Here is a 10,042-nt window from a genome sequence, read left to right as displayed (position 1 = left end):
CATATTGGCTTTAAAAATGTCTGTGTAATAAACATATTTAATTGTTTCTATAAAATATATCTGAATTGTGTTTGAGCAGAAGAGTCCAGAAGAAGTAAAGCACAGAAATGTTTTCTCACCTGTAATTTTATTGAGAACAGAAAGAGAAACAGTAAACCCATCTACAGAAAAAAATAACGGACATGAACCGAGAGAGAAATGAAAGCTGGTAAACTACTCTGGCTAATGTTACGTCGCCTGGTCTCAAGAGGTTTAAACACATTAAAACTGGAGCGACGAGACGCCGGCAGAAGCTTCTGGAACAACATCTCAACATTTCACCATTTTATATGTAACAAAGCCAATAACTTAACAGTTTGCCGAGGAATTACTACGGTGTTACATTATTAAAGTATAGATTAAACTGACTTTCTTAGAAGTGAAAGATTTATGCAGTTTATCAATGACACATGGATGATTTAACCGAGGACATACACACTATGCAGCATTTAACTATTTCAATACATTATGAGCAAATTATTGGCTTTTTACATTAAAAATGGACAAAACCTTTAGCTTATTGGTGATTTATTCAAATATACAAGTAAATCTGTCGCTTTGTTCCACAGGAATCTCATGTACATCTCAGTTCTCACTCGTTGTAAACTGACATATTTGGACATTTGAGGTTTTTAAAAGAGCTTTTTTTTTTAATGTTTGAGACTCAAATTGACACCAACATGTCATTTTTATACATTACTGCCTGTTTGAAGCAGAGAAAAAAAAACAGTGAAATCGCACATTTCACCATTTTTTACCTTTATATTTCTAGATTTGTAATATTTTGTGTAACTAACATACAAGCAGTGGAGTTTTGCCTTCATTAAACTCAAACTTTAATCCACAGCGGAGGTTTTTACTCCCTTCAAAAGATCCGAAACATTCAGTTCAGTTCAGACAGTTCGAAACATGAAACAGCAGATTCAGTGCAAAGCCTCCAGCTTCTCTACATCATGAGCTTTAATCAATCAAGTCGGTCGTAGCAGCGACTTCTTCTTTGGGATTTAATTAGTGGAACGTTTCTGTGAATAAAAAGGCATCACGGTTGGTTTCTTTATCAGCACACGAGCTGATCGGGAGTGTGAGGCAGGAAAAACCCACATTTTCTACCTCTAATGGATTCTCCTGATGATTCAAGTAGTCGGACGGTGAAAAAACAACCAAACCGTGAGTCCAGCAGGACTGTGGCTGGTAACCATGGCAACATGACTGACGACTGGGTTCTTCAGAGCATTTCAAAGTTTGAATTGGAAGTCAAACGCTCCAAATGTCAGATTTGAAAGAGAAACAATAGAAATAGTTGGTTGAAGCTTATGTACCAACTCACACACAAACAAGTTGGTTGTTGAGTAGTTTGAAGTTTTAACTCAGAAATATCTGATAAGTCTCTATATATAGTTGGTGTATAGTCGGCTACTGCCGTTATAACTTTAATTCATCTGTATTACACTTTCTACAAATTTAGTCTTAAAAATTATTGTATTTTAATGAAATTATGAAGTTTGAGCCCACAATTACTTGATTTGATCAGGGTTTAATGGCCAAAGGTTTCCTGTTGTTCCCCAGATTCTTCAAACTGGGTAAAAAGATGTACTGTGAGATAAATATCTGTTTGTCTGACATTGGAACTATGAGGGGACTGATGGTCTCTGCTGGACACGATCCAGTGTGTGGGCTTCTTGTAGTGTTTGCTGGATTTACTGATATGCAGGTCATGTTGTTACCATGACGACAGTGTGTGATGGCCACGCAGCGTTTTAGTGCCTCTGGTGGAGGAGACTAGAGGAGACGGGAGACTAGAGGAGGTGATGATGAGACTACAGGAGGTGATGAGGAGGAGGAGCCTAGAGGAGGTGACTAGAGGAGGTGATGAGGAGGAGGAGACTAGAGGTGATGATGAGGAGGAGCCTAGAGGAGGTGATGATGAGGAGCCCAGAGGAGGTGATGAGGAGACTAGAGGAGGAGACTAGCGGAGGTGATGAGGAGGAGGAGACTAGAGGAGATGATGATGAGGAGTCGAGGCGTGTCCATGAGGTCCAGTGTGTCAGATAGCAGCTCCTGCTCACAGTTCAGGTCCGTGTCAGAATTTGTCATGGCGATGGGCGGGGCTTATGTGGCGCCATTGAGCTGCCAGTGGTGGGCGGGGCTTATCTGGCGTCGTTGAGTGGGGATTATGTGGCGTCAGTGGGCGGGGCTTATCTGGCATCGTTGTGCTGCCGGGCCACCGTCAGGATGTCCTTGGCTCCTTTGCTCAGCAGGAGGTCGGCCAGGTCTCCGCCCAGCCGCTCGGCCCGGTCCTGGGCGTGGCCCGGGATCTTGGCGGCCGTCACTCCGGCCCGCTGGACCAGCTCATCCACCTTCTGCAGAGTCTGCCACACAGCCAGTCAGAGGATGAGCGGCGCCCCCTACTGGCTGAGGACGGATTAACAAACCGCTACGGAGTGGAGCTGCTTACCTCGCCGCCGCCGGCCATGCTGGCCTGCATGGTGTCCTTCAGACTGTCTGAGCCGTCCAGACTGAACACCGCCCCCGTCAGGTAGAGCTGCAACACCGCAGGCAGGTGTTCTACTCACTTCTTTCATACATCAACATCCTGCAGTAACTAGTAAAGCTGGAACGTTTGATCACCTCCCCGGTGGAGAGCTCAAGTTTTAACCATTATTTATGTTTACAAATCAAACCAGGAAGTCAAAGTACACATCAAATAATATTGAGATTGTGTCATGGCAGGTAGTTTCCACGATGGCGACACCTTTACATTCTAATGTGTTCAACGTGAGTTAGCTGAATGCTCAATGTGCCAATAAACACTTGGTACAAGCTCACTGAGTACAGTTCAGATGAGCCTTTACTGAAACGCTGTATAAACTGGATGCTAGCTGGAGTTAGCCTGGCATGAGGAGGGTGAAGGAGGCGGAGCCTAGACTTCTTTTACCTACCATTCTTACCTGGCAGTCTTTCACCTGGGTGTGTACGGCGACCGGCACGCTGCAGCCGCCCTCCTGCGGAGCACAGCTCAGTCATTACACTGTGTGTGTGTGTGTGTGCGTGTGTATGTGTGTGTGTGTGTACCAGGCGTCTGAGGAAGGCTCTCTCAGCGATGCAGCGCAGCACCGTGTCCTCATGGTGGAGGACTGAGACCATCTCCAGGATGTCTGCGTCTGCAGCTCGAACCTCCACCGCTAAAGCTCCCTGAGGACACACACACTTTTTTTTAAAGAACACACACACACACACACACACACACACACACACACACACACACACACACACACACACACACACACACACACACACACACACACACACACACACACACACACACACACACACACACACACACACACACACACACACACACACACACACACACACACACACACACACACCACCTACCTGTCCCACTGCATACATGCAGTCCTCGGGTTCCAGGATCTGCAGGATAGAAGCAGAGGTCAGAGGTCAGAGGAGGCTCTGATGGGCTGGACGAGGAGGTCCGGAGCGGGACCGGACTGGGACCGGACTGGGACCGGAGCGGGTCCAGTACCTGACTGATGCGGCTGTCCCAGCCCATCCTCCTGAGGCCGGCCGCAGCCAGCACGATGGCGGAGAAGTCGTCCTTGTCGTCCAGCTTCTTGAGACGAGTGTTGAGGTTTCCTCGCTGTGCAGAGCGCTCAGGGAAACACGACCAGCACTGCAGCTGCAGCTCTACGCTGGCTGATATGGCCTCTTCTGTGCATTAATTAGTTTTGTTGGAGACAATTTAATAAATTTTAAAAATTCCACTTTTCTCTTCTCTTGCTACGGCGCACTTTTTGCCCCCGCGAGCTTCCGTCGCTCCGCAGATTTTTTTCATTTTCTCACAAGACATTTCTTGATGAGAAAATGAGATGATAAACTTTTACCTTTTACAGCCTAAAAACAGGGACGTTTTCTTTGTTTCGGACGTTTGTCTGTCAGTTTCCTCCCTACACAGCGAGCCGTCTGATTATTGTTATTATAGTATTGTATCTGAATTACATTTCCAGTCTGTTAATACCCTGAATATGTTCAATTATATGTTTTTAAGAGGATACAATGTCTTTGAAGTCCAAGTGTGGAAACCTCTTCTTCAGCTGAGCGGCGCGACGCAGAGAGCTGGTACCGATCACACTGCACACGCACACACACAGTTATTGCTCCAGGAGTGCAGGAACAGGTAAGCGTGTGCGTGTGCGTGTGTGTGTGTGTGTGTACCTGTTCTTAGGCAGAGTGTCCAGGGTCTTCCCTGCATGTTTGGGATGCAGCACCACTGCATCATGGGGGTTTTCTCTCCTGAAGCAACAGGAAGCAGAAAAGAAACATCAATTACTGCAGGTGGAACAAACAAGACTCTGGATTAAGATTTCTGTTGTCACGGAGTGACATCAAGTGCTCACAGATAGTGCGTCCTGGATATTTGGACTATTTTTAATATACAAGTTGCATGAGCTGCCCAACAACGGAAACAAACTGACCTTTAGTGTCCAGATTACAGTATTTTACAGATTTGTGAATACGTGGCCTTGGATGTTTATTTTTGCATTCCTGATTTAATTAACTAAGTGACTTGGCTCTTTAGATTTGTACTTTTGGAGACATTTAGCTTTGCCCAGCAAGTAATACAGGCTTTTTATGGTACTGTAGCAGCAGTTATTTTCTTACAGTGACATCTAGTGGTCACAGATGGTATGTACCATAGATTTTTATGTCATTAAAAATATATATACAAGTAGCCACACTGCAATAACAAAAAACCTGTGCCTTCTAGTTGAGAAAATACGGCATTCTTGTTGTCTTGACGTTAGGGTTAGTAGTTCACGTAGTTTGTGTTTCCTGATTGTTTTGTGTTGTGTTTTTGCTTCAGATTTACTTTTTGATGATAAAAAAAGAGTTAAAATAACACATGCACTCACTTGAGCACGGCTCCTATGGTGAATCCCGGCGGCAGCGTGGTGGGAAGGTCTTTGAGCGAGTGAACTACCAGATCGACCCTGCACACGGTACACACACACACACACACACACACAAGCTGGATTCATGCAAAATAAAGCAGCTTTTCACACACCCAGCAGAGCCGTCGGCTGCATGTGAGGCCAAACTCTTTCATGTTCTCATCGAGACTGAACATCAGACCAACCGTCAAGCTTCTGGACTGAAAAAGCAAAAAAAAAAAAAACTTTCTGTAGTGTGAATTAAGGCCAACAACTCACTCGTTGTTCTCCAGAGCGTTCTCCAGCTCCTTGGTGAATAAACTCTTCTCACCGATCTGCACACAGAGAGAAGACGTTGTGGAACTGAATGACTGTTTCTCGTCCAGCTGCACGATAACGATCAGTCATGATTAATTCAAACATTATGCGGCCGGGAATGTATGGCTGCTTTCAGGCGTCTTCTTCAGAACCGCAGTAACGGCTGTTTTTCCCTTTCTCCTTGTGCTTTTAGGTCAGTTTCCCTTGATATTGAAGCTTTTAGTGACCATAGAGTACACGCCAATCCCGGCTGTACACCCCACCCCCCCCCCCCCCGCTACATCTACCCTCCAATGAGAGTGTTACAAGTATAATGTGGAGACCTCAGGACCACCGTGAAAGTTTTAGGTTTTCTTCTTTTACTCCTGTTTCAGGCCCCGTTTCAACTGAACATTTCAGTCTTCAACAAAACGTTATGAAAACCTCAGTTTCCACGGAAACGGCAGAACGCTGAAAATGACATTGTCCTTATGGTTGCACGTGCAGAAGGAGGATTGACTGCGGCCGTGGCGCGCAGGCACAGGAGCAGCGTTTCCCCTCAAATGTTTTCAAAATGTTCCACCCGAGGAGCCATTTTTTTTTCTTTTTTTAAAGTTGCGTTCCAGTGTGCGTGGGAACTCTTGTCACGTAAACAAAGGCCCACAATGCAGCTTCCATGTGGAGATGTTGTGGTGTAAACACTCCAGGCAAACATTCCATTGTGTTTTTATGGATAAAAAAAAAAACTGCTGGTTAGAAGAATTAACTTCAGAACAGATCTGATGGACTCCACATTGAAACGTTTCCACGCCTGAGCCTCCGACGCTGCAGACGGACAAGAAGACTCACCTTGGATAAAGCCGTGTCCAGGATTTTGTCTCCGGTTGTTGACATGGCAACTGAAACACAAACACAAGAGGACGTGGTGAGAAAAAATACCTACAAACAATTAAGAGGACGGAGCCACAGATTTGATTAAACAGGACACACAGGTTGAAGCAGAATGAGCTCATCATGATGAGGTTGAGTCGCATTGATCCTAAAATAACTTCACGTTTCAGGGTTTATCAGGCGAGTCAACTCTATTCTCTAACTGCAGGTTCAGATCCAGAGTCACACACACCTCAGATCCAGTCTGTCTCACGGTCAGCTTTTCATCAGTAAGACGTAACCAATTCAAACAGCTTTGGTGAAACAGGACAGGTGGAAAAACACAACAAAGGGCCGGAGAGGAGGAGTTTTAAAACCAGGAAACGTCTTCAGCTGCCTGTAAGAGGAAGTCAATCACGTGAACTCACCGATCTCCAGGTGGACGTCTGGGTACAGCTGCTTCAGCTGCTCGGCCACGCTGTCTGTCTGGATACGAGCCAGCTATACACACACACACACACACACACACACACACACACACACACACACACACACACACACACACACACACACACACACACACACACACACACACACACACACACACACACACACACACACACACACACACACACACACACACACACACACACACACACACACACACACACACACACACACACACACACACACACACACACACACACACACACACACACACACACACACACACACACACACACACACACACACGAGGAAGAAGAGGTTCATTGTGATCAGCACATCAGCTGCAGTCAGTGAGTGAGATACTCTCTCTTTCTTTGTAGAAAGACTGAACAGGTAAACGTCGTGCAGGAGGACAGGAGGACAGGAGGACAGGGGGACAGGAGGACAGGAGGACAGGAGGACAGGAGGACAGGGGGACCTGGCCCTTACCTGGCTCTTACGGGTCCCGATGCGGATCACACGGCTCACCTTGCCGTCTCCATCCTGCAGGGCGGAAGAAGCACCATCAGCCGGGAAAGTTTAGTCCTCTCTCCTACCATCCCTCTCTCTCCTCTCCTCTCTCCCACCATCCCTCTCTCCTCTCCTCTCTCCCACCATCCCTCTCTCTCCTCTCCTCTCTCCCACCATCCCTCTCTCTCTACTCTCCTCTCCCCCACCATCCCTCTCTCTCCTCTCTCCCACCATCCATCTCTCTCCTCTCTCCCACCATCCCTCTCCTCTCCTCTCTCCCACCATCCCTCTCCTCTCCTCTCTCCCACTATCCCCCTCTTCTTCTCTCTCCCACCATCCCTCTCCTCTCCTCTCTCCCACTATCCCCCTCTTCTTCTCTCTCCCACCATCCCTCTCTCTCCTCTCCTCTCTCCCACCATCCCTCTCTCTCCTCTCCTCTCTCCCACCATCCCTCTCTTCTCCTCTCTCCCACTATCCCCCTCTTCTTCTCTCTCCCACCATCCCTCTCTCTCTATTCTCCTCTCTCCCTCACCATCCCTCTCTCCTCTCTCACCATCCCTCTCTCCTCTCCCCCACCATCCCTCTCTCTCTACTCTCCTCTCTCCCACCATCCCTCTCTCTCACCATCCCTCTCTCTCTCCCACCATCCCTCTCTCTCTACTCTCCTCTCTCCCACCATCTCTCTCTCTACTCTCCTCTCCCCCACCACCCCTCTCTCTCTCCCACCATCCCTCTCTCCAGCCTCACCCTGATGTACTTGTAAGGTCCTTCCTCCATGGTGCTGAGCTCTTGTCAGTGTGGTGCTCTAGTAGGCAGTGTGGTCTGGTAAGGAGCCCTGCTGAGGTCATATAGTCCCAGTAGACACTAAACAGAGGTCTTTCTTTTTTTCCCTCCCCCCCTCTGCTCTCTCCTCCCTCCTCTGGGGCCTCCACCCCTTCATATCTCTGCTTCAACAAGATAAGGTGCCGATTCATGGAGTCCGTTATGAAGAGCAGGGATGGGCGCTAAGGAGGGTCCAGATCATGAGGTGTGGTCGATCGGTCTCTCTCGCTCGCTCTCTCTCTCTCTCTCTCTCTCTCTCTCTCTCTCTCTCTCTCTCCCTCTCTCAATAAGATTAACACACTTTTGAAAAAATATGAGAAAAAATGGTGTTTGGATCAGGGATGTCAAACACATTTTAGTTCAGCGGCACAAACAGTCAGATGAGTTTCAATTCAAACTTTGTTTTTCTGTATTATGGTGCAAACTGTACATGTATTTTTACCATCACTACCCAGAATGACTACAATCTCAACATCAAACAACATTTAATGATCATTTATGGAGGAAAATACAGTGACATGTCCCAAAAGTTCCAAGTTAAGGTACAAAAATTTATGTTTTCTTTAAAATGATTAGCATTTGCTTGGTGTTTTGAAGGAACAGATTGGACACTGGTTGGCCTACGGGCCTTATATTTTACACCGTTGGTTTAAAACTTCACCGTGTTCTAATAGAAACATTCATTGAATTTCTTTAAATAAGATTTCTTTAAACAAGATTCTTGTGACTAATTCATAAATAAACCCATTCTGGAGTAAACTGTGAAATATAAAGCTGTATTGACAATTTCAAGTAGTTACAAGAAGTTTTTTTTCTAATGTTGAATTAGTGTAAATACTTTGGGGGGGGGTAAAATTGATTATTTATACAACTTTGTTAAAAAGGAAAAAAAAACCATTATATAATAATACAGGTAATTGAGATATGTCTCAATATGTTTAGTTTCTTTGTTGATAAGCAGGCGTCATTGTTTGTCCTGTGCAGAATTATATTGGAAAATGTCAGTTAAAATGATTTTCAGTAAGTTCCAAGGTTTCCCCATCAGGAACACATTCTTCAGCAGATTATGAAAAGGTAAATAGTCACCCGGCGCTGATGATGAAGGTTAAACTGCTCATTGTCTGATAAAACCGTGACTCTAACACATTAATGACACATTGCTGAGTTTCAAACGATTATCGGCGTTTGGAGGGAAACAATGGGTCAAACCGAAAGCAGGAGTCTGAGGAGAGTGACTGAATGTATTTTACGAGTCTAAACTGTCACTTTAATGCAACTTTAGAGGTCAAATCTCTGGCTGATATCGGAATTTTAATCGGTGATCATCTGGCTGTGAAGTGCAGCAAGCAGAAAGGACAGTGTTCACTGCTTCTGGTTGAATCTAAACTGCAGAGAAAACTTATAGCTGTAAATATCAACGATTTCTGTTCCAGCATGATTGAGAAAGAAGCTTTTTAAACCAGTCTGAGCTCAAGCTGAAAAGTTTAGCCTTCTCATTAGCCTTGAGCTAGCTGTCAAAACTCGCTGGCCACGCCCTCTCCTTTCTCCAAGCCAATAGGAACGCGGCATTAGCTGACTGACGCAAATATCAGCCAATGAGCGTGCACACGCGGCACTGAGAGAGCTGTGAATTCGCACGCGCCGGGCATATTGTATATAAAGAAGACCTACCGAGGCACCGGGCTCCTCAGACATGTCGGCGGACGGGTCGCTCGGCCGCCGTGGCACGGACACGGAGCCCCGGTGGAAGCGGTGGATTCCGGTGCTTGTTAAATCAGTGCGCCGCTCTCACGCTGCGGCCGCTGCCATGTCTGAATGAACAGCCGCGAGGTGACGGTAGCATTGGGCGGCTGGAGGTCGTTTCCTGCTTCCGCCTCCTGGTTCCGCTTCCTCCCGCGAGGGGACGGAACCGCGCGAGACTTCCTCAAAGTTCAACTCACGTGCACAACAAACACACACACACACACACACAAAACAAAATCGCAAAAAAATGTTTCTTTATATTCTTTTTTAGGCTTCTTCCAACAGTCTATTCTGATTGAAACGAAATAATCTAGAGCATCTTCCGTGCAGCTCTCTGGTATGAGTAATGCTTCCTCATTGTC

At 46.3% G+C, this 10,042-nt stretch overlaps 1 protein-coding gene across 3 annotated transcripts; it reads right to left on the bottom strand.

Annotated features, from left to right (window-relative positions):
• Positions 1-116: 116 nt before the first annotated feature.
• On the bottom strand, positions 117-9,772 carry LOC308142838 (porphobilinogen deaminase-like). Of its 3 annotated transcripts, none has more exons than XM_080513427.1 (14): positions 9,609-9,772; positions 7,095-7,148; positions 6,587-6,659; positions 6,138-6,187; positions 5,271-5,326; positions 4,974-5,051; positions 4,276-4,353; positions 4,116-4,191; positions 3,587-3,700; positions 3,436-3,474; positions 3,112-3,231; positions 2,979-3,041; positions 2,495-2,581; positions 117-2,408 (listed from the first exon to the last, which is right to left on the bottom strand). In XM_080513427.1, the coding sequence occupies exons 1-14, from the start codon at positions 9,630-9,632 to the stop codon at positions 2,235-2,237; spliced, it is 1,086 nt and encodes a 361-aa protein (XP_080369553.1). In that variant the 5' UTR covers positions 9,633-9,772; the 3' UTR covers positions 117-2,234. The 3 variants fall into 3 exon arrangements, with proteins under 3 accessions (XP_080369553.1, XP_080369552.1, XP_080369554.1); XM_080513426.1 differs by lacking the exon at positions 9,609-9,772 and adding an exon at positions 7,863-7,930; XM_080513428.1 differs by lacking the exon at positions 9,609-9,772 and adding an exon at positions 7,863-7,930 and having other exon boundaries at positions 2,988-3,041.
• Positions 9,773-10,042: the final 270 nt, after the last annotated feature.

This window comes from Blennius ocellaris (genome assembly GCF_963422515.1).
Source record: "Blennius ocellaris genome assembly, chromosome: 2".
In the NCBI taxonomy this organism is placed as follows: domain Eukaryota; kingdom Metazoa; phylum Chordata; class Actinopteri; order Blenniiformes; family Blenniidae; genus Blennius; species Blennius ocellaris.
This window is presented reverse-complemented; position numbering and strand designations above follow the sequence as displayed.

Coding starts and splice junctions, on each gene's coding strand:
- LOC308142838 (XM_080513426.1), bottom strand. CDS start 7,892: ATGGAGGAAGGACCTTACAAGTACATCAGG. Junction 5,052..5,270: donor AACGCTCTGGAGAACAACGA/GTGAGTTGTTGG, acceptor TACCGTGTGCAG/GGTCGATCTGGTAGTTCACT. Junction 2,582..2,978: donor AAGACTGCCAGGTAAGAATG/GTAGGTAAAAGA, acceptor GCGGTGTTGCAG/CTCTACCTGACGGGGGCGGT.